The sequence below is a fragment of the Eublepharis macularius genome, chromosome 16 (assembly GCF_028583425.1).
Source record: "Eublepharis macularius isolate TG4126 chromosome 16, MPM_Emac_v1.0, whole genome shotgun sequence".
Lineage (NCBI taxonomy): Eukaryota > Metazoa > Chordata > Lepidosauria > Squamata > Eublepharidae > Eublepharis > Eublepharis macularius.
In genome coordinates this window covers 18,528,688-18,553,011 of record NC_072805.1, presented here as the reverse complement: position 1 = coordinate 18,553,011, position 24,324 = coordinate 18,528,688, and the positions used below count along the sequence as shown (strand labels likewise).

The 24,324-nt window shown below is 49.0% G+C and overlaps 1 protein-coding gene across 1 annotated transcript; it reads right to left on the bottom strand.

The window, feature by feature from the left end:
- Nucleotides 1–287: 287 nt before the first annotated feature.
- LDHD (lactate dehydrogenase D) lies at nt 288–23,214 on the bottom strand. Its single transcript, XM_055000912.1, has 11 exons — nt 23,110–23,214; nt 20,916–21,028; nt 19,039–19,180; nt 18,343–18,484; nt 13,610–13,769; nt 10,266–10,465; nt 8,381–8,509; nt 8,150–8,277; nt 6,426–6,516; nt 4,380–4,491; nt 288–956 (listed from the first exon to the last, which is right to left on the bottom strand). The coding sequence occupies exons 1-11, from the start codon at nt 23,167–23,169 to the stop codon at nt 791–793; spliced, it is 1,443 nt and encodes a 480-aa protein (XP_054856887.1). The 5' UTR covers nt 23,170–23,214; the 3' UTR covers nt 288–790.
- Between the last annotated feature and the right edge of the window lie 1,110 nt (nt 23,215–24,324).

Here is a 24,324-nt window from a genome sequence, read left to right as displayed (position 1 = left end):
CGCCTTTCTGCCCTTGGCGAGGCAGCTTCTAAGGACCTAGCTACACGTTGCGTTATGTTTTCTCTGGGGACAGCCCCAGGTGTGTTCTGAGCTTCCCAGGCACACGGGGGCCTGATTTGGGTCAGGATTGTAGTGCAGGGAAGGGGTGAGGGCTTAGATCTCACTCCTTCCTGTGCCAGTCTCCTGACTGGGGGTGGGGGGCTGTTTGCTTGCAGAAACATGTAGTTCATCAGTTCATGCGCAGTTCGAACAGGACAAATAGTGCCCACCGGGCTATTTCAGGTTAGGAAAAATTCATCACAGATCTAGAACACAGGCAGCTCGGATGCCCCCCAAATCCCCTTTATTTTAGTTCCAGCTGCCAATATAAATGTTCAGGTGGGAAGTTCTCAGCTGAGTTCCTGGCAGTTTAATTCTCCGACGAAGAGCAGGCCTGTTTCTTAATGGAGTTTGAGGGTAAAAAATTCCCTCGGGGGAACCTGGCAGGTTTACGCAGCAGGGACAGCTAACAGTAAAGTACTGGAGCCCTCCTCCTCTCCCTGGGAGAAACAACATTGACCTTAATTTCTTCGGAGAAGGAAAAGGTACGGAAGACAAAACGGTTTAATTTTGTAGTGCAGACACAGCACAGGGCCAGGAGCCAGCATATCTGGCCTTGGGTAACGTGGTTAATAGTGCGTGTTTTGCTACAATACTGAGACACAACAATAGTTGCTGGCGGTTTCTCTGTCCAATACTGGTTACAATACTGAGACAGCCTGCAGCCTGTTCGAGACAGAAGCAGTGGGCATCAAAAGACCTTCCCTGGGTTCATGAGGTTCTTGGGGTCCAGTGTGGCCTTGATCTGCCGCATAGTGGACAGGGCCACTTCGCCAACCTCCTCCCGTAAAAGCTGCCGCTTGCCCAGACCTACGCCGTGTTCCCCTGTGCAGGTGCCATCCATGGCCAGCGCACGCCTGGGAGGAGAAGAAATAAAAGCAAAATGTAATAAACCCCCTACTGGTTCAGAGCAAGAGTCCAAGGAAACTGAGGATGCCTCTGGGAAGACTGAGCTGGGTGAGAAGGTGCTATCCCTCCTGTATTAGACCACCACCACCACCACTACTTCTAGGTATGCAACAGCACACTGGCTCTGAACATGGAAATGTGGCTGTTCTTGAAAGGCCAGCAAGTGCCATAAATTCATCATTCCGTATCACACAGTTTCTGAACTCTAAACTCGACTGAGAGTGGAACCACAAGTGACAAAAGGCACAGACTGGATACTTGTCAGCTTCCCTCAAGTTTTGATGGGAAATGTAGGCGTCCTGGTCTTGCAGCTTGGCTCTCCGACTGCTGTCCAATGGACTTTTCAACTGTCACTTGTCCAACATTCCGCCAAGCTGCCTACGTTTCCCGCCAAAACTTGAGGGAAGCTGGCAAGTGTCCAGCCTGTGCCTTTTGTCACTTGTGGTTCTGCTCTGAGAGCCAATGTGGAACAATGGTTGGAGTGGAGGACTAGGAGGTGGGAGAGAGAGGCTCTTATCCCTGCTTTGCTATTTAGCAGAGGGGCTGTGGCTCAGGGGTGATGAATCTGCTTGATATGCCAAAGGTCCCGAATTCAATCTCTGACCTCTCCAGGTGAAAGGATCGGGTTGGAGGTGATGGGAAAGACATCTCACAAAGACCCTGAACTGCTGGCCCGAGAAGACGATCCTGACTAGAGTGCCTTGTCCCCGATGGGATCACCACTTTCATTTGTTCATGTGATATGGGTGTAGTAGTGTGCCGTAAAATGATGCTTATCAAAGGAAATGATGCATAAGATTTTCCATGGCTGTTAAAACTTTTTTTCCAGTATGTGGCCAAGAGAGGTTCTTGTGAGCGATCTGATGGAGGAAAAGGCCCCTTCGTATGTGAATGAAAAAATAATTTCTTTTTTTCCCCCTCAGTCTATCTGGGACACTTTTATCCTACCCTCTTTCCTAATTTGGTGTAGTGGTTAAGAGCAGTGGGACTCCTAATCTGGAGAGCCAGGTTTGATTCCCCACTCCTCCACTTGAAGCCAGCTGGGTGACCTTGGGTTAGTCACAGCTCTCTCAGCCCCAACCACCTCAGAGGGTGATGGTCGTGAGGATAATAATAACATAATTTGTAAACCGCTCTGAGTAGATGTTAGGTCGTCCTGAAGGGCGGCATATAAATTGAATGATGTTATTATTCCTCAAGGGTGGCGTAAATGGATTCCTGTTCCCTGTTATCCTCATAACAATCTTGTGAGGTATATTGAGGTGAGTGTGTGTGTGATTGGCCCAGGATCGTCCAGAAACCTTCAGGTGAAGGCATGCGGGTGGGGGGGGGGGGTGGCCAAACTTGCTTAATGTAAGAGCCACACAGAATAAAAGTCAGATGTTTGAGAGCCACAAGACATGATGCATTGAAGTGACTTCAGAGGACGAGGGGTTTGGGGGAGTGTCCTGAAAGTGACATCATAGGAAGGGGTAGGGGGTTGGTGCAGTATGTGGGAAGTGATATCGGAAGGGGGTGAGGCTTGGGAAGAGCCTTTGACTTGGAAGTGACATCATAAAAGTGATGTCACATCATTGCTAGACACCACCCCCAAAGTCTCCCAGTTCCACCCCAAAAGTCCTCAGGTATTTTCCAAGTTGGACCTGACAACCCCAATGTTTTTATTGAAAATATGAAAGACAAGGAAAGATGGAATGGGAGGGATGGAAAGAAAAAAAGAACGGGAGGGAAATAAACTAAAATAAACTATATGGCCATGACAATGCTCAAGAGACCTCTGGGAGCTGCATGATATGTATAGAAGAGCCACATGCGGCTCCTGAGCTGCAGTTTGGCCACACCTGTTCTAGTCCATGGCTCCTGCCCACACCTTTCATGGTGCCCGCCAAGTGTTTTCAGACAGTGGGTGGTACCACATGTGGCTCTTGCACAACGGGGCTTCTGACTGGCCACTGGAGATGGCTGCGCCGATTGAAATAATGTTTCAGAGGTACCTGCCAACAGAGTGTTGGGTTTATTCTCTCATTTCTTTTTCCCAGTGCATTTTTTAAAATTGCCCCTCTTGCCTTCAGCAGGTGGGCTTTGTGGGTGTACAGCTCTCCCTCATCTGACAGCCATTTTGTGGTTGGCTCCACCTCCTGAGGCAGCCATTTTGTAGTCGCACCCACCACCCCATGTCAGAATTCCAGGGACCCACAGGCACAAAATGGTTGGGGGCCCAAGAACCAACCAGTATACCACAGGGGCTCTCATCACAATCAGTTCTTTACGGTATGACTACATACCGACTCTTAAGAAGGCAAAAGGAGGGAGAGCCAAGGGAAAGAATGGCTTTGCCGAAGGATAGGAAATAGCTTCCCCCAGCCCTGCCACTCAAGGTCAGTTTATCATCAATGTAATGAATCTCAATGTCTGGGATGAGATTCTTTTTCCTCTCAAAAGCTGCATCCAGCTGGCAAGCATCCTCCATTTTGTGTTCATTGCCACTGCAAATGCATACACATTTGTGCTGGGAATGGAACATCCGCAAGGGAGCTTTTCTAGGGGGTGGTGTGGGGTGTTGCATGCTTTCCATCAGCAGCCATTCCCCCCCCCATTTAGTCCCTGATGTGCCACAGGAGGGTTTGTGGGGGAGGGAAGCAGTAATTGCAACAGTGTTACAGCCAGGGCTTTTTTTCTGGGAAAAGAGGTGGCGGAATTCAGTCCATGTGGGTTGCCCTCAGAGAACCCACATGGCTGGTGGCCCCGCCCCCTGATCTCCAGACAGAGGGGAGTTGAAATTGCCCTCCGAATCTCAACTCCCCTCTGTCTGGAGATCAGGGGGCGGGGCCACCAGCCATGTGACCATTTTCAAGAGGTTCCGGAACTCTGTTCCACCATGTTGCTGCTGAAAAAAGCCCTGGTTACAGCAATTGCTAACTTAAAAAAAAATAGCCCTCTAGTGGTGTAGCAGGAAAAATGGCAGCTGCGAAGGGCTGACCAAAGCAGAATGGCGCTGATGTGAGACCTTCAAAAATACAAACTTTGGGGTTCATATAGGAGTGCTGTCAGAAGTAGTAAGGCAATGTTTGTGAGACAGTATACGGGGGAGAGGAAAAACCTGGGAAATGGATGGCATGGTGTCGATGCTCCAAGATTGGGGGTGAGGGAGAGACAACACTCCAGTTTGGAAGCAAAGGTAGAGAAAAACAGGGAAGCAGGTACAGAGACCCCAATGCTTCCATCACCTCCACGGGCTTAAAGGCTGCCCGTTCTCTGTTCCGTAAGTTCTTACTGGCAGAACTCCCTAGGAAGCAAGGCCCCCCCCACTGGGCAAATAGGAAAGGCTTAGCTACTCTCTCACCCACCCGTGGGACAAGGTCAGATCCTACCTGGCCAGCCGCACAGTGAATTCCTTCACTCGCCCGCTTTCATCTGGATCTTCGGGGTCAAAAATCAGAAGGCAGTGGAAGTTGCCGTCTCCAACGTGGCCAACAATCGGTCCTGGAGGCACAATACTCTAGTGTTAATCAGTTCCCCATAGGCCTAAGCAGTTGGATGTATACTTCTACACAAAGCATCAATCCCTTCTTCCCACAATGAAGATCTCAACAGAATAATGTTTTGCAAAGATTTCATTCTCAAGCCTGTTACCCTTCCTTCCTTCTAGTAGCTCTGAGAGGCCCGTACAGAAAGGTAACCCCCTTTTATCCTCGCAGCCATCCTCTGAAGCTGCAAGAGGGACTTGCCCAAAGTCTGCAGGGGAGACAGCAGGGATTTAGACCGAGGTCCCTCTGGCCCGAGGTTCTAGCCCCCAACTCAATTTTCAAATTTAACAATACTGTAACTTTTTCTAGCGCTTTGAGAGTATTCAAAGCATTTGAAATACATTATTGCAGTACTCTTTACAACAGGCCTTCAAGCTAGGCTAGCATTATCCCTCTGTTGCAGAGGAAAGAGTGAGAGATTCGCCGGGTTGTCTTGTGCTTTCCTTTTGACAGCTCCTAGCTCATGTTCTGCACCTTGACGCCAGCAAAAATACAGGGAAAAAGCTTTTCTATACAACCCCTCTGCACAGAGTAGCCTGCATGTTTTAATGAGAAGGTGCTACAGAGCCAGTCCAAGGCATGGCGGGGGACCATGTAAAAAGAACATGATAGATTACTTTAAATAAGTATTGACACTCTATTGGCTGGCTGCTGATTCATCTATTCTTCTGCTCCTCTGCATAGCAATCGCAACGCTGTGCTTCTGGTTCAGCTGTTGTGGTGATCTAGGCATCCCGGACACAATGTTGAAGGATAGCACAACGGGGATCAGGCTGAGCAGATGGCCTATTTGGTACTAAGGTGCTCAGGACCTGAGTTATGGAGCCCGAAACCAACAGGGCATGTTCCTACAAAATTGTCCTAAATCAGGTGGGAGCCATTATAGCAAGCCTGCTTAGTCAACTATTAATAATAATATTTGATTTATGTACAGCCCTTCAGGACAATTTAACACCCACTCAGAGCGGCTTACAAAGTGTTATCCCCACAACAATCACCCTGTGAAGTGTGTGGGGCTGAGAGAGCTCCAAGAGAGCTGTGACCGACCCAAGTTCGCCCAGCTGGTTTCAAGTGGAGGAGGGGGAAACAAAACCAGTTCTCCAGATTAAAGTCCCGCCATTCTTAACCACTACACCAAATTAGCATTCTAGCATGGCACTCTACCTTGTGCCCTTTTCCCTGACAAAGATAAACAGTTGTGCCCATCTGAGCTGGGCAGTAATGTTTAAGGAACTTTTTAAAACTAGGCCATAGCACCACCAACATGGCTTCCAAGAGGACAGAAAGGATCTCTCTCTCCTCCTGCCGCTGCCAAGAAGAGGAAAACTGGAGTAGAGAAGGAAAATATTCAGTGGACAAGAAAGGTGCACCTGCATTTCAATGAGAAGGTTCCCAACAATGTGGCCACAAGGGAAGAAATGAGTGAAGAGATGCAGCCACATTCAAGGCATGTACACTACAGCCCTCTCCCAGCTTGGACAGAGCTGGCTGCAAAAAGATTTTTGGTTTAGTTCTGAACGCTGCCACAGAAGAAAATGGTGTCCTTGCAAACAGGCTATAAAGGAAGTATAGACCGGGATGTTTTCCAGTCTTCTGAGCGTGGGTACTGCTGAGAAATATTTGTTTTCCAAGGAAAGGGGAGAGTGAGAGAAACGTGCCCAGTTAGGATGGCGGTCAACGAATGGATCAAAAATCAACTGGGAACTGATGATCATTTGGCTTGCTTTTTGGAACTGGCCCATCTCCATCACTCCGTATCCTTGTCTCACGATAAATAATGAGTTCAATACCTGAGCATTATTTCTCAGGATCAGCAGTGCATTTTCTGAACTGGCCAAATCCTCCGTCTAGAGGAATGAGGATAGCCACCCAGTGACAGACACCGCCTACCTGTGAGTCTGGAGGCCAGAAGGTCTTGCTTGGTTTCTACCAGGATAGCAGGGAGGCGAGAGATAGGAACGCAAACGTCCGTGGAATAACCCTGGGGTGTGGGGGAGAAGTCAAAGCATAAATATCCTCATGGCACTGCACCAAAGTGCCTTTTCCTATTCAAGGAGGTAGAAATCAGGGGTAAGTCTTTAAAAAAAGTTTCTTCCCATGCTTACGATTAGCCCTGTAATGATTTTGTGTGTGTGTGTCTTTAAATGCTTGGTGTGGTACAGATGAAGAGTGGGGGGTGAAAGAGAGGGATGAGGGAGTGAGATGATTGGCTGATGATGGAGAGGGTGGGCGAGTGAACTGCAGTTTTTAGTTACTGAGTGGAGAGAAAAGATTCAGTCTGGGGAAAGCAGGCAAGCTGTGTGCAGCCTGAGGGTGTCTATGCATTACTGAGAAATACTGATTCTAGTTTAGACAGGCAAACTGTGTGTGAGCCTGAGAGATAAAGTTCATAAAGATCTGTGTGACTGTGCCTATGTAAAGAAACTTTAAGAACTGAGAACTATCTTTGAAACCATTCAGCTTAAGTACTAGTGTGAAACTGATACGCTTGTAAAAAATAAACGTTTATTTGGGGGGGGGGGAGGTTTCAACCCAGAGTATCTGTTATTCCACTATCCCATTCCTTTCCTCAGGGCCACATAGTCCCACAAAGGAGCCTGACGCTTGAGCATGTTATTAAAGGGGAAATTTAAATTAACTATTTTAAAATAGAATTCCTGGTGGCAGCAATCTACCCAGAGGGTGTAAGAAGAGGGTTAAAGGACAAATCTAACTGAAAAGGAAAGGGGGTCGTAACAAGCCCTTTCAAGAAGAATTCCCCACTCCCAAACCCAGCTTTTTCTACACCCGCTCTTTGCTACAAGGCTAAATGATTCATCATCCTACTCACTGTTTACTAATCTACGCAATCCAAACCTCCTATGTGTGGTAAGGGAAAGAAAGACACACACACCAAACATAAAGTTGCCTTATACCAAATCAAACTCTCGCTCTATGAAGGACAGTCTTGTTTACTCTGACTGGTAGGGGCTCTCTTGGGTCTCACATGGAAGTCTTTCCCATCACCTGCGATCGGATCTATGATTTATTTAGCTGAAGATGCAAAGAATTGAACCTGGGACCTTAGGCAGGCAAAGCGGACGCTCTACCGCTGAGCCAGGGGCCCTGAAAGCCCTAGCACTCAAAGCAAGTGAGCCAAGCTACACATTAGAGAAGTTTGATGGGGAGGGGGGAAGTACTGTACAAACCACAAGTCACTGCTTGCCAATAATAAGAACCATAATAATACAAAGGATCTAACAGGCACTGCATCAAAAGAGAAGTCTAGTTGCACCATAAAGGTCTATCATGTATTTCAATACGGGCTTTCATGAGTTACAGCTCACTGCCTTAGATTCATGGGAGGGATGGAGGGAGGGCTGTGACTCAGGGGAACAGCCTCTGCTTTGCATGCAGAAGGTCCCAGGTTCAATCCCCAGGAATTGAGGGACCAGGTAGGAGGTGAAGAGAAAGACCTCTACCTACGACTGCAGAGCTGCTGTCGTTGTAAGTAGACAAAACTTATCTTGATGGACTGATGGTCTGCTTCAGTACAACACAACTTCCATGTTTCTGCAGCACATCTCCATATTTACACCGAAAGACCTCCCTCTCTCCCTCGCCCTCTTGCTCACCTTCTGGCCAGGGTGAAGAGCCAGCGCTGCGTACCAAGCGTTATGCCTTGCATTCCACAACTGGTTCCGGGCTTCCTGTTCGCGGGCCCACAAAAACTCTGACCCGCCATTCAGCTGTGCAATCTCTCCTGCGGAGGAAGCCTCGTGTCACAGCCACATTGCTGCCCCTCCGTGCGCCGCTGCACGCACACCCACACGGCCCGCCCTGAACTTGCCTTCTGCAGGACCTACCTGTCGCCTGCACCTGCTCTTCCACGCTTTGTTCGCTGCCGTGGAACTCCAGGAAGAGGGTGGGCAATTCTGGATAGCTCAGGCCACTGTAGCGGTTGCAGGCAATCATCATTATATCGTCTAGGAATTCTGAGGTATTGGGAAGAGCAGAAGGGGCATCACTCGGTGCACGGACCCCGGCAGAAAGTGGAACAAAAAGCCCACAAAGCACTTCTTCTCATCCCACCAAAATACTGGAAGAGGGTTTTTCAAATAATACAGAACTCTTATTTATTTAAACATTTTAACCTGGCCTTTCCCTCATGGTTCAGGGTGGCTTATAATACTGGATTAAAAACATTTACCGTTAAAATCATTCAGTCATTTACAGTCATTCAAATCCCCCTAAAAAGTCCTGGCAAACCGCCCAGCCTTGTAATGTCTCCTAAAGATCTCCAAGGTGGAGCTTAGGGAGCCCATTCCACAGAGCAGAGGCCACAGTATCTTCTGTCAGCGGCGTTTCCCTCCTCCATTTTCCCAACAAATGCCCTCCATGTCACATTGGACATATCACGACCGATATATTTGTCCACCAGGGCAAACTGCACTTTCACAGGGCCATTTCAGGCCAAGAAAATGGCGGGAGCGGGAGCAGGGGTTCGCTTTCCCTACACTGTTGTCTCTCTCTGAACAGGCCTCCACACACCAGCTATTTAAGAGAAGAGGGGAGAATGCTGTTACTGCCACAAACACATCTCCCGGTATTACTTCAGGGTCAGCTGTCAGGGTGTTATAAACATAAATGAGTTGTGTGGTTAGCTGTAGAAGTGCCCCCAGAGTACACTGTCCTGCTTGTCCCTCGGCCTCCCTCTCAGGCTTTTTCACCAAAGCCACCTCCTGTTTTACTTCTTCCCTTCAGAAATTGGAATGTTGGTGAACATCCCCTGACACAGCAGCCGCTTGGCTAATGGTGATCCGTTTTTAGCATGTATAGATAAGTTGGATAAGCCTTGCTGAGAAAATTCATACCACAAAGGGCCTTTTTCCAAAAAGCATTTTCCTGTCCTGCACAGCCTGTAAGATGCTGGTCTTCAACCAATGGGTCGGAACCCTCAAGCGGGTCACAACTTTCCGGCAGGTTGTGCAGTCCTACCCACTGGGTCATAACTCCCTATCTGGAGCGGTGCTTTTGGGAAGGGCCTGCTTCTCGCATACATGTACAGAGCGCAAAGCTTGCTCCCACCATTTGCACACACAAAGAAGAACAACAGAACTGCAAAGTGAGGTCACTCAAAAGCAGAGAAAATTCCTTTCTAGCACAGGAAGGTTTGGAGTCACCCCCTCCTCTCCCATGCATTCTCTTAGTCTAGCCTTCTCCCACTATCCATCCTCCAGCGTTCCACACATCCCCCAACCCTCACTACCAGCGAGGTTATAATCTCAGTTTCCCAGGGAAGTGCTTTCACACATGCAATCGTTTGCAACTGGGTTTTCCTGTTTCACACAATGAAATCCAGTTGTAAAGTGCAGTGAAAATGAGTTACTCACTAGGTGTGAAAGTAGGATATTCTCCATAAATAACCGTCTCCTCTTCTTCCTGTCACATGACTGTGGCAGCCTTTGCTGCTACCTGAACGTTAAAGGTGGGTGGGTCTAGAAAGGCCAAAGATCGCTGCTGTACTGTACTGTACTGGTTTGGGTTGGTTGGCTCACAGCCCCTAAACCAAAAGTTCTGGAGAGGTCAAAATATCATTCCAAAGTTTGGAATGACTGCCTGATCTACTCTCAGGCAGCAAGGCAAAAGGGAAGAAGTATCCCAGGTTTTCTGGCTTACCGAACAAACAAACTGCCCCACTCTTTATTTGCCCCTCCCCTTTAGCTCACCTGGACACCTCCCGGGTCTTACCAATGCGGGCGATGGGGATCCCTGCTTGCAGAACCTGCACGGTGCTGTCCACAGCCGCTTGCACACTTGGAAAGGCACAGATGGCTGCCACGGTGGCCTCGGGGATGCCATGGAGGCGCAGTGTGGCCTGGGTGATCAGACCCAAGGTCCCCTCCGAGCCTACGAAGAGGCTTGTGAGTTGGTAACCGGCAGCGCTCTTCCTGGAAGGGAGAGACACGTATAAATTTCAGAGAACCGGCATGCTATTCCTCAGCGATGGGCAAAATACCACCCACGCTGTGCAGGTGCTGTACAGAACATAGAAGCCTCAGGGAGCCTAAATTTACATGCAAGCTGTTTCCAAATCTTCAGCCTTGCAGGAATCCCTTCTGTGTACTCAGGACTCCCGAGTCAGGAGCATGCTGCAGGGTTTCAAGTGTCAGCCTAAGGCCTGGGAGACCATGCCCTGCCCTGCCCTGCCACAAAGCTTATCAGACGGCCTAGGGGCCATAATTCGTTCTTGGCCCAACCTATCTCAAAGAGCTGTCTGGAGGATTAAATGGAAGAAGGGGCAACGGTGCGTACTATCCTGAGCTCCATACAGAATGAGATTAAAATTACAGATAGGAACAGGGCAGCAGTGCAGCAAAACCAGTACAGAATATTACTTGTCCGGGCGTATAGCCATGGCACTGTACAGAAACTTTGCTACTATTTCAGTTATTTCCCCATCTGGGTTGTCAAGAAGAAACTGAACCTTAGAATCATCAGAAAACTCTGAAAGTTGGGCTAATACAGGGCGTAGAAGATCCCGGCGTGGCGCCAGATAAAAAGAGCACTGGAGAAGAACATGGGAAACAGTTTCAACACAGTCCATCAGACAAGGACAACACCTGCTATAATAAGGAATCCCATGAAATCTGCCAGATAAAATGGCTGAAGGAAGAACATTAAATCTGGCCAGAGAAAAGGCTCTACGTAAATTGGGAATGAGGAGTTGGCAAAGGGAAACTTACATTAGGGACAATCCCCAAGTCTAGGGAAGAACAAGTTCTATTGGCATAACTATAGAGAGTTTGTAACTCAAATCCCAAAAGACTGGATTTTATTTTTGAGAAGGCCTCAGACTCAGAGAACAGGGATAAAGATTCTATATCTTCTGTTGTTGTTTTTTCCCCAAAGAGCTATCCTGAGCTCTTTGGAAAAAACAGAAGGTACAATGACTAGCAGTGGAGAAATCCCAGCGCATTGCAAAGGACTCTCCTCCCACTCCGCGCCTCGTTCATATGGAGCACCGGCCAGACATCCTCGGCCTCATTGTTGCCCCACATGGACTGAAACAGTGACCTCAAACACAGTTCTCTTTCTCCTCCCCGCTGCCAGGGCAGTGTGGGGCAATTCGTCCTTCAGGAAAGAGGGTAAGGAATTGCTGACTTCCTTGGAAAATTTCCCAGAAGCTTCCAAGTAACGTCAGGGTTCCCCAGAACAGAGTTTGAAAATCACTACGATTAGGACAGAACCGCACATTAGAAAATCCTCGTGTCCCCCATGGGAACTTAAATCTCAGGAGCACACAGACCTCAGTGCATGCCTCTCAGTCTTTTTTTATTTGTTTGGGTCTCATTTATTCTACGCTTTGTAGCACTTTGCATAAATCAGTCAAGTTTTGCTTGGTGATAGGCAGAAGCACAGAGCAACGAAACCACATTCCCTACCACTGCTAGAAATATTCTGCCACCTCTCTGGCTCCTGAACCCCCAGTAAGCTGACGTTTGTGAGAACATATTCCCTCAGTCCTAAGGGCCAGAAACTTGTTTTTAAAATTTTAAAGTACAAGCAAAGATTGTCAGGAAGCTGAGTTCCAAACGTGATGCCACTTCATGTCCTCCACCATACTCAGTTTGCTTTTTTATTTGGAAAATATAGGTGCCCTCTCTCCAAAGATCTGCTTGGAATGGCTCACAGAGTAAAACAAAAAGGATAAAAACCAAAACAAGAAAATCATTTTTTAAAAAAAGGAAGTATCTATTTTAAAACAAGTCCAGAATACAAACCAGGGACATCCAAACAGCGGGAAACTACACTCGGCAGCCTAAAATGATAACTATACAATACCCATAAAAACTCAAGAAGAGCCCTGCTGGACCAAACCAGTGGTCCATCTAGTATAGCATCCCGTCTCGCACAGTGGCCAACCAGATGCCCTGGAGGGCCAACAACTAAGGTACAGAGGCCAAGACCTTCCCTTGATGTTGCCTCTTAGCACTGGGTTTCAGAGGTAGACTGCCCCTGAATATGGAGGTTCCCTTTAGTCACTGTGGCTGGTAGCTACTGATGGATCTACCCAGGGGTCATTTCATAGAAAAAGAGCTGGAGGAACTTATTAGCATAGCTTATTAGCATATGCCACACCCCTTGACATCACCGGAAGTGTGTTATTGGCATAACTGATTTGCATGTGCCACACCCCCTGACATCACCTATCCTGGCTGTTTTGGACCCAATCTTGGCCATTCAGGGCCAAAATTGGACCCAAAATGGCATAAAGGGGCTGAAAAATGGCTGAAAAGGGGCCCAAAATGGTCAGGATCGGGCTGCTGCTGAGTAGGAGAGTGATCCACCACCCGTCAGAGGCCCAATTGGGGCTGTTTCAGTCCCGATCCAGGCTGAAATGGGCCCAAAATGGCCGAGTCAGGTGGGTGGGGCTACCTGACATGTGACCTCTTTGGGGAACTGCCGGAACTGTGTTCCTGCGCGTTCCCCCTCGAAATGAGCCCTGGATCTACTCCCATGCATCTGTCCAACCCCCCCTTAAAGGCATCTAAACTTGTAGCCATCACTACATCCTCTGGCAGTAAAGAAGTCCATCCTTTTGTCCATCCTAAATCAACATTCATTAGGCACCTCCACGCTCTGGTATTTGCCCACTCTCTCTACCCCGTGCGTAATTTTATGAACTCCCGCCCCAATCACAATTTTTTTCTAAACTGAGAAGCCACCGTCTCTTCAGCGTCTCTTCACAGGAAAGGCACCCCAACCTCCTGATCGCCTTGGATGCCCTCTTCTGCACTTTCTCCAGATGCACAGTCTCTTTTTAAAAACATGGTCTTGGGCTGTGCCCATCAGCACCCATCGAACCCACATATACAATGTGAACCAAAGCGGGCAACCAGCAGCAACTACACGTCAAAAAGACACACAAAGGAAATCAGACAAGCCACACCACATGCTGCAAAGACCTTGGGACGTAAAAACTCCCAGCCTGATGTGGCATGTGCCAGGAAACCCAAAGCAGGGACTTAAAGGGAAAGTGCGGCATAGCTGCCAAACAGCAAGGGGAGGGAAAGAAAAGCTCTGAGGAGTACCTGGCCCTCCGGTTCTGCCCAGCTGTATGAAGCACCCTCCCATCCGGAAGCACCACCTGCAGGTTCAGCACGTTGTGGCGCATGGTGCCATAGCGTACAGCGTTGGTTCCAGAGGCACCGGTGGCTGCCATGCCACAGAGAGAGGCATCAGCTCCAGGATCTGGGAAGGGAAAGCCAAGATCATTAAGGCATCACCAGGCACCTGCTCACCATTCCGTCCACCCAGTTAACTGACTAGCAGAAATCTCTCATACGAGACTGGTGGCATCCAGGATTGAGCAAGTAACCCCCCAAATTCTGCTTTTGCAGGGGAAGATCCTAAGAACATAAGAACCCCCCTGCTGGATCAGACCAGTGGTCCGTCTAGTCCTTTTAGTCACAAACAGCATAGTCACCCCTCCAAAAGACGCCAAAAAGCCCCTGTACAACAGAGGATAATCCCTCAAAATGGATCAAGCAAAAGCAGCAGGATAAAATGATGCCTCCCGGGGCTCAGGGCATGGATTGCCAGCATGCTTCTTTCCTCTTGGTGCACCGAGCTACAACTTGCTGATCAAGTGGGTATACAACAAACTGTGAGTACAGCAGATCCTGCTACGAATAGGGGAGGTGGCATTGGAGAACCTGCCTCCAAAATATGGGTCCCTGGCCGTACTCTCTTAGGGAAAGCAGAGCAAACTGAAACATCAGTTTCCAAGACCACTGCAGATGGACTAATGTCTTCCCCAAAGAGTAATCTGGTGTAGCATGAGATTTCCTAATCAGAACTTTGACCCTCAAAATAGTAGAGTCCAGTAGCACCCTTAAGACTAACTGACTTTATTGTAGCATGAGCTTTCGAGAGCCACAGCTCTCTTCGTCAGATGCATCGTGGTTCTCAAAAGCTTGTGCTACAGATGCATCTGACGAAGAGAGCTGTGGTTCTCGAAAGCTTATGCTACAGATGCATCTGACGAAGACAGCTGTGGTTCTCAAAAGCTTATGCTACAGATGCATCTGACGAAGAGAGCTGTGGTTCTCGAAAGCTTATGCTACAGATGCATCTGACGAAGAGAGCTGTGGTTCTCAAAAGCTTATGCTACAGATGCATCTGACGAAGAGAGCTGTGGCTCTCAAAAGCTTATGCTACAGATGCATCTGACGAAGAGAGCTGTGGTTCTCGAAAGCTTATGCTACAGATGCATCTGACGAAGGGAGCTGTGGTTCTCAAAAGCTTATGCTACAGATGCATCTGACGAAGAGAGCTGTGGCTCTCGAAAGCTTATGCTACACATGCATCTGATGAAGAGAGCTGTGGCTCTCAAAAGTTTATGCTACAATAAAGTTGGTTAGTCTTAAAGATGCTACTGGACTCTTTTACCATTTTGCTACTCAAAAACCTCAAGCTGCCTGAAATCACTCCTTTCTTTTGTAATTTGTTTGCTCGGCATGCTTACGTGCCGGTCTTCCTTTGGGGATCTGAATATCTAAGTACACAATACACAGCATCTGCGTTTTCCCTCTCCCCTGTCCACCCCATGCCTGGTCCACCACACTAGGACCTTCACGGTCAGAACTGAAACCACGGGCTGCAAAGGGTCCGACGTAAACCAGAACCACAACACACAAGCAGAGGGAATTAACACATGCACCCACCCACATACCATGCCATTTTGTTGACCTGAAACTGCCTTAAGGACCTGCTATTTGCCCTGATGGGGAAATCTTCTTGCAGCCCATCAATATACATCAGTGTACCCAGTGGGGCCAACAGCAGCTCCCCAGTACAGTTTCAGGTTAGGAAAATGGTGCAGGGGCAAAAAAAACCCCGTGACCCCTGGTGCAGTAGTTTTGATCTGAATGGGGTCCCCGCGTGGATGGAAATTCAGTTCACTGCACAGAACTCCAGCAGACCTCTGGTCAACAGCAGCTGAGGTGGACGAGACGGGGACACACGAGCAGAATATATCGTCTCGTCAGGCCAACAGAGTGGCTTGTTAGATGGCGATCCCAGCGGTGTCTTGTCTAACTACTAACCAGGTCCGTACAAAACTAGGCTTTGCCTGAAGGTAGTGCCTGGTGTGTTTTTAAGAAAACAGAATGTGGTTTTTAAGAGGTCCTGTTTTCTGTGGCACACACAGCTGTTGCTCTGGTCAAACTAGTCTTGCTGGTTTTTGGAAAAACACCCAAACCTGGTATCTGAAGAAGTGAGCTCTGGCTCATGAAAGCTCCTACCCTACCACAAGTTTTGTTAGAGCAGAACCACAAGTGACAAAAGGCACAGATTGGACACTTGTCTGCTTCCCTCAAGTTTTGATGGGAAATGTAGGCATCCTGGTCTTGCAGCTTGGCTCTCCGACTGCTGTCCAATGGACTTTTCAACTGTCACTTGTCCAACATTCCGCCAAGCTGCCTACATTTCCCGCCAAAACTTGAGGGAAGCTGACAAGGGTCCAACCTGTGCCTTTTGTCACTTGTGGTTCTGCTCTGTCTTATAGGTGCTGCTGGAGTCTTGCGCTTTTCTGCTGCTACAGACAGACTAACACGGCTCCCCATCTTGATCTACCTGCCAAACCTGTTTGCTTATCACTGGAAGTGGGTGAGTTTATACACCTGGAGCAGGGAGCGGTAATCCCTGTTGCGAACTACCTTCAACTTTCTGGGGGAAAACCCTCTCTAGTCTGTCTCCATCCTTCATCAGTCAGTCTGGCATCAAACGGATTTTCAAATATGGACGTTACAGGCCACGCCACTCCCCAAATAAATGTAGCCCTTTTAGGCAGCTTTACGGCCCCCGTTTAAAAGGCTTATTACATAACATCCGCTACAGTTCCTTCATAACCCACACAGCCAGTGCGGTGAGGTGATTACAGGATTGGACTAGGATCTGGGCGGCTCCAGATTCGAATCCCCACTCTGGCAAGAAAGCTCGGTGGAAGACTCCAAGCCAATCATTTTCTCTTACAGGGTTGTTGTTGTGAAGATAAAACGGAGGAGAGGAGAACTGCTTTGGGTCCCACCAGGGAGAAGAGCAGGGCATAAATATCTCAATAAATCTGCCATGTGGACTGGGGACAGGTAAGGAAAGATGCAACTGACCCGAACTGGTCCTTGAAGCACAGCTCTCCTGTTTTATGATTGCCGTTTTGATTCTGGACAGTCAGATTTGGGGCAAGTCCGAGCCCCACTCTATTATTATTATTATTTATTAAATTTATAGTCCACCCTCCCTGCAAGTGGGCTCAGGGTGGGTTACTGAAAACAAATAAATACAATAAATAAAACCGTAATATCACAAGATCCAAGTTCAGCGGCATAAAGCATTGCTCCGCCACATAAGTTCCTGGTGTTCCAGGGTGAGATTCCATTCACCCATCCCTGAAACCCATATGAGGAGAGGGGTTGGAGACGTGAGTTGATGCTCAGCTGGTCACTACTTGTACGTGGCGGGCAGACGGTTGTATTTCCTCCTCACTGGTAGGAGACCAGCAGGGAGGCTGATTTAGTGGATTTAAATGCTGGCCTCAACCAAATGCCTGGTGGAACATCTCTGTCTTGCAGGCCCGCCGAAAGGACACAAGATCTTGGCAGGCCTGAGTGTCTTCTGACAGAGTTCCACTAGGTTGGGGCCAGGACTGAAAATGCCCTGGCCCTGGTTGAGGCCAGTCGAGCCTCCCTGGGGCCAGGGACCACCAACCGGTGTTTTCGTGCTGATCTAAGCGCTCTCCGGGCTACATACGGGGAGAGGTGGTCCCTCAGGTATGCTGGGGGACCTCAGCCAGGAAAGCTTGGTGGATGACTCCAAGCCAATCATTTTCTCTTAGCCTAACCTACCTTTACAGGGTTGTTGTTGTGAAGATAAAATGGAGAACGATGTGATTAGCTGCTTTGGGTCCCACTGGGGAGAACAGCGGGGCATAAATATCTAAATAAATTTGCCATGTGAATTGGGGACAGGTAAGGAAAGATGCGACTGACCCAAGTCACAGCCCACATAGGGTTCTGCCCTTCCCAGTGAACTACAAAAACAACTCGCAAAATCTTACTACACAGAAGTCATAACCAAATAATGAATATACTTCACACAGATTATTTACTCAGAAGTCAAACAGACAGTTTTTCAAGTGTATTCACAAAGTTGGATGAACAGACAAAGTTCTCAATCCCAAATCAAGAAGAAACAAACTGTTCTCTTAAAGTAGGATGTACAAACAAACTATTATTATTTGAATTCCAAATATACAATTAACCATTAAAGTGCGTGGGTTTCAGTGCTCATAAAGTCTAGCAATCACCAGGCAGTAATCAAATATTGCACAGCTCCATATGAGAATTCAAAGAGAGTTCATATTGCACAGACAGCGATAAAGTGCTGAGTCAGTTCTTAATGCGTCCAAAAAGTGATTTATGAATACATTCAACAAGGACTAAGTGTGCGTGGATTTTGAGACTAATTTCTTTGGACTCATTAAGAACTGACTCGGCGCTTTATCACCATCTGTGCAATATGAAAAACTTGAAAAACTGTTTGTTTGACTTCTGAGTAAATAATCTGTGTGAAGTATGTTCATTATATATTCGGTTATGACTTTTATGTAGTAAGATTTCACAACTTGTTTTTGTAGTGCACCCCGGATATTGTGATACTGTCTTGCTTGTTTTGCTTCCCAGAGAACAGCTCTCTCTTGCCTTGCCCTCAAAGCTGCGTCCAGGCCACTGCCCTCCACCCAAACCTATCTCCAAGCTCGCCATACCGACAGGAAACCAGAGTCCACTGTCCCGCAGGAACCTGTTCAGGGCCTTCCGGGTCACTCCTGGCTCGACAGCCACGGTGAAGTCTTCCGTGCTCAGCTCAGAGATCCGGTCCATTTGGGTCAGGTCAAAGCACACGCCACCCTGTCCCATTGAAGGGGGTAAAAATGGAGAGTTAGCCAAGTGGACACAAGGACTGGTACAATCATCCACAGTCCTCCTGATTCCCCCCCACCCACGTCACTTCTACACAGGGATCCATTTGCACATCTCCCGGCCTGGTAAATCTCTCAAAAGCGCAAGCTGTAGCTGAAAATGGGTTCCGCGAATGTTCCAGGCCTAGAAGTCAAAACGTTGGTGCCAGCAGAGAACGCTGAAAGGTTAGTGCAGGAGAGCTGCAGCTCCTTCCTGCACCAAGTAAGAGGTGTTCAGGCTGAAGGCTGTCTGAAAAGTCCCACCATCAGACCCAGTTTTTCTCCTCTAAACCCAAATGTGCAGAATCTGTTTTGCGGTTCCTCACTGGTGACGGTTAAGTAGAGTGTTTCTACCTCTTGACATACCCCAGAGCAAAGACAGAGCTCTGCAAACAGACTTTGGCGCTCTTTTGGTCCTCCTCTGCTCCAGTCCCCAGAAAGTTGCCCCATCCCTGCTAGCCACCAGGGCCCAGCCTTGCCCGTCTCTCTCGCCAGCTGCCCTACCTGCACGGCACTCACGCCACCCTCCAGGCCTGTGCCCGTACCAAAGGGGATAATGGGAACTCCTCTGCTGTAGCATGCCGTGGCTAGCAAGCTAGCCTGCTCTACGTTCTGAGGCCAGACCACCGCATCCGGCGGGCAGCACCTAAGACACGGGGGAGAGGCAGGACAAGGTGCAATCATTTATTTTATTTTATTAAATTTATATTCCGCTCTCCCTGCAGGCGGGCTCAGAGCGGATCACAAAATGCAATAAATACAATAAAAACATGGTAGCATAAATTAAAACATCAGTCAATAAAATCTATTTTAAACAGTTGCGCACATGTTGGACAATCCACCAGGCATTTTTACGGGGTGGTTTGCCATTGCCTTCCCAAGTCATCTACACTTTACCCCCAGGAAACTGGGTACTCATTTTACCAACCTCGGAAGGATGGAAGGCTGAGTCAACCTTGAGCCGGCTACCTGAACCTGACTTCTGCCGGGATCGAACTCAGGTCGTGAGCAGAGCTTGGGCTGCAGTACTGCAGCTTACCACTCTACGCCACGGGGCTCTTATTTGCATATAAAGCTGGAATATTTGTGCAAATGCCTCATTTTAACATTAAAGGGGAATGCAGGTGACGGAACTGCTCGTTCTCTGCCTTCTCTCACGCGCATTCATGCTGGATTTTTCTCCCATCCCACCTCATTCAGAAAGCCAATGTGCAAAATAGAGCATCAGACCCAGGTTCGAATCTCCATTCTGCCATGGAAGCTCACTGGGTAATCTTGGGCCAGTCATATTCCCTCTCAGCCTAGCCTACCTCAGAAGGGTTGCAAAGATAAAATGGAGGAGAGCACATAAGCCACTTTGGATCCCCATCGGAAAGGCAGAGTATAAATGAAATAAGCGACTAAATAAATAAGGACCCGCAGACCCAGGCTGAGCTGCTCTGTGCTGGTGCATTAGTAGCAGCACACGCAGAGGGGGAAAGCCTATAGCAGAACGCATCTGCAGTGACAATAAACAAAACAAAAAGGCTAACATTTTTTGTGCCATGAGTTTTCAAAGGCAAGAGCAGTGCTTAAGTTACAGGGAGGCAGAGGGTGCTTGTCTTCTTGTGCTGGGCCCCTTTAGCTACTGTTTCAGATGACTCCTGGAGGCCACAATTTGTCTCCCCACCCCACACTTCTATTCAAGGCCACCCCATTACCCCTCTCTGCCACGATCTCTCCACCACATTTTTCTGTGGTTCTAGGCCAGGAGGGTGATCCAGTCTCCAACGCTGTGCTGTGCGTTTACTCTGTCCAGAGCTGTCTATGTAAAGACCCCAGGTTGGATCTCTCTTTCGCCTGCTGCCTCAGAGTATACTAGCCAAGAGAACTTTGCAGCCAAGTGGAAAATGCTTTTCAAGAGCCCCATGGTGCAGAGTGGTAAGCTGCAGTACTGCAGCCCAAGCTCTGCTCATTACCTGAGTTCGATCCTGGCAGAAGCCGGGTTCAGGTAGCCGGCTCAAGGTTGACTCAGCCTTCCATCCTTCCGAGGTCGGTTCCGTAAAAAGTCTGCCAAGAAAACATCGTGACGTCCCCCCATGGGTCAGTAATGACTCAGTGCGTGCACAGGGGACTACCTTTACCTTTTACCTTCAGAATCCAGAAGTACAGCAGCGAATATTTTTGAACTATACCAGGCCTGAAAGAGACAGGTTGAGGAAAGTCCACCAAATTCAACTCAGGAGGACCGGACTCTGTCTATTTGGACCAAAGGCCATTGCAGGGGAACAGAGAGGCAGAACTTCCACCCCAGAAGAAAGACTGGTCTCTTCTCTTTGTGAAAATCCAGAAAGAGCACTGAAAGTAATGAATCTATGCCTGAAAATTCCCTTCTGACATACCTATGCACAGACTCATCTCGGCCGTGTTGTTCACGAACAGCTGTGGCCGTGGACACATTGGTGCTCCCTACCACGGCTCTCAGGGCATCGAGGAAATCCTCCGTCAGCCAGTCCTGTGGCAAGGAGATAAGGTAAGGAATGAGTGAATATTTGGGAGGAGCAAGGAGAAATTGCGTAACAGGTGGGGCTGTGCTTGGTGCAAGCTCAACTCTGCACAGTTGTTGGGGAGTGTGGAGAAAAGAAAGGACAGCGAACAGGATGCTAAACTGATCCATTCCAGCAGCCAAGGAGCAAGTAGACGCAGGAGCAACAAAACTTACACCCCTGTCAATGCTCCATATCAAATCATCTATCTTTTTACTGGGTGCTCCAGGAAGTATAAATCTCTTCCAGTGACATTTACTCGACATCCTTTAGGACAAGATTGTCTGGGAACTGGATCTCATTAGTAAATCACTGAGGAACGACATGTACACTGACGATAAAAATACAGAAACAGACAAGACATAAATGTGAAAATTGAGTTTCCTCAATCGTAAAGAAGTATATATTTTGGTGTTCTAGTCAATGAATTCTTTAGCACGTCCCTGACCCGAGGCCCTGGAAATGGGCTGGACGTTACTGGCTTGACTACGAGCATTCCTATTTTCCTAAACTAAACATTGGAGGGCTCGCAATTATCTGGAGGATGAGACGTCCACCCCGCAGCAGCTGTCCAGAGAGGTATGCATTGCATACATAGTCCCTGGCTCCATCGCTAGCACCTCCGGTTAGAGGACGCTAGATATGAGATTACATAGAGAGATGGATCGATTGATCAGTGGTCCAACTCCGTAGAAGGCCACTGCACATATATTCGTTTCAACAAACGGCATCGATCAAATGGCATCTCCCCCACCTGTTTATCGAACATTTCTGCCATCCTTATTCTGCAATTCTTGTGTAATTAATCCAGCAGTCCTTGTTTAGGAATGATTCCCTCCAAAACAAGGACTAAATTCTTATGCACAGGATCAGTTTCCAGATCCTGGCTGGCCACTGCTGGTCCAATTTTTTTTTTTAAAAGTCCATGTCTGAGAGCAGTCTAGGACCCCCTGCGCACACACAGGCCGCATTCCATTATCAAGGTGTAGTGGTTAAGAGCAACTGGACTCTAATCTGGAGAACAGGGTTTGATTCCCCACTCCTCCGCCTGAAGCCAGCTGGGTGTCCTTGGGTCGTTCACAGCTCTCTCAGAGCTCTCTCAGCCCCAACCCACCTCACAGGGTGATTGTCGTGAGAATAATGGCATACTTTGGAAACCGCTCTGAGTGGGTGTTAAGGGCAGTGTGTAAATTGAATGTTGTTGTTATTTATTTATTTATTTATATATTTATAATTCCCCCTTCCTCCCAATGGGGACCAACAGCTTAAAACCTGGTTCTCCTCTCCTCCACCTTATGTTCACGACACCTCTAGGTACACTAGGCCGAGAGATAGTGAATGGCTAGGGTTGCCAGCCTCCAGGTAGTGGCTGGAGATCTCCCAGAATTACAACAGGTCTCCAGGCCACAGAGATCAGTTCACCTGGAGAAAATGGCTACTTTTGGGGGTGGAATCTATGGAATTATGCCATGCCAAGGTCCTTTCCCTCCCCAAACCCCACTTTCTCCAGGTTTCACACACACACACACACACACACACACCCAAGATCTCCAGGAATTTCCCAACTTGGAGCTGGCAACCTTATGACTGGCCCATGGCAGAGCAGGGATTCGAATCTGGGTCTCCTAAATCCTAGTCCAACACTCCAACCACTACACAACTCTGCCCCCCTCCAGCATTGCAAAGGATGCCGGGAATCCCTTTTGGTTTACAGCCAGGGCGCTTGAATGTGTAAAAAATAAATAAATCGCCGCCTCCCGCAGCCACTCCCGCGGTTTCTGTCACCCGGCCAGGGCTTTGCTCAAGATCAGACCCAAACTTCGAGTCCAGCCTCCTGCGGCAGTGACCGAGCAGCTGCCCAGAAGCCGGTTATCAAGGCGACCCCCTTGCTTGCCCCGCTGCAATGCCCAGCATTCACAGGTAGGCTGCCCCTGAACAGGGAGGTTCCACCGCGCCAGGCGGACCCACTGCAGAGGGGCGCACAAGCCGCCGCAGTCCGCCGGAGCCAGCGAGCTCCTCCCGCCCTGCCTGCTTCCCCCGCCGCCTCTACCTTCGCGGCCCCTCGCGAGTAAGGCCTCGCTGCCAAGCCCAGCGTCCTCCGCAAAGCCATGGCCGCCCGCAGGCGAAGGGCACGGGCACGGCGGCTCCCCCCCGCCAGGGCCGTCCTCTGGGGAAGGCGGGAGGCGGAGCCGCCGCCGCCGCCGCCGTTTAAGGAGGACTGAGCCCAAGCCCGGAAGGCGCAGCGCACGCGCAGTCCGGGCCGTCTGCACATGCTTAGTGGAACGCTCGGCGAACAGGCGGGGGAAACGATCCCCGGGCGCGGATCTCGCTCCGGCGTTGCAAACTGGAACGCGCTCCCACGGGGCGGAAAGGAAAGCCCACCAGGGGTCCCCTCCTGTGCGCTGAGATGCCTCCTGCCGACTCTCCCGCTCTTGCAAAGCATCTGTTGGGGTGCAGATCTCGCTTCGGGGGTGGGGAGGAATGCCTGCTCGTGGGGAAATGCATTGGGAGCCAGCCTTTGGCTGCAATCCTAAGGACGCTTTCCCCACCGAATAGCATGCGACTTACCTGCTTAGGATTGGTCCCAAGTTGCCAACCTCCAAGTGATGGCTGGAGAACTCCCGGAGTCACAGCTGATCTTCAGGCCAGGGCGATGAGTTCACCTGGAGAAAGTTGCCTGCTTTGGAAGGTGGGCTCTGTGGCATTGTACACCAGAGAGGCCCCTTGCTTCCCCAGACTCTGCCACCCTCAGGCGCTGCCCGCAAAATCTCCAGGAATTTCTCAGCTTGGAGCTGGCAACCTTACTCTCATCCTAGCCTCCCTCAGAAGGATAGAAATGGAGGAGAGGAGATGCAGGCAGGGCTTTTTTAAAGCAGGAACGCGGTGGAACGGAGTTCCAGCACCTCTTGAAAATGGTCACATGGCCAGTGGCCCCGCCCCCCTGATCTCCAGACAGAGGGGAGTTGAGATCACCCTCCATGCCCTGGAGGTCAATTTTCGCCAAGTGGGATTTAAACCTTAAAAAACTCCCCCCTTCTTCCAGCTGACCCAAAGTGATGTCATTGTGCGGTCCTGAGTTCCATCACTGAGTTCCACCACCTCTTTTCCCAGAAAAAAAGCCCTGGATGCACGTATACCACCATGTCCTCCCTTGAGAAACGATGAGATAAATAAGGATTTTATATGAGATAAAATCGATTTCTATGAGATAAATCACGACCACGACCGGGGATGCATCTTTATTAACGGCTGGAGACTGAGGGAA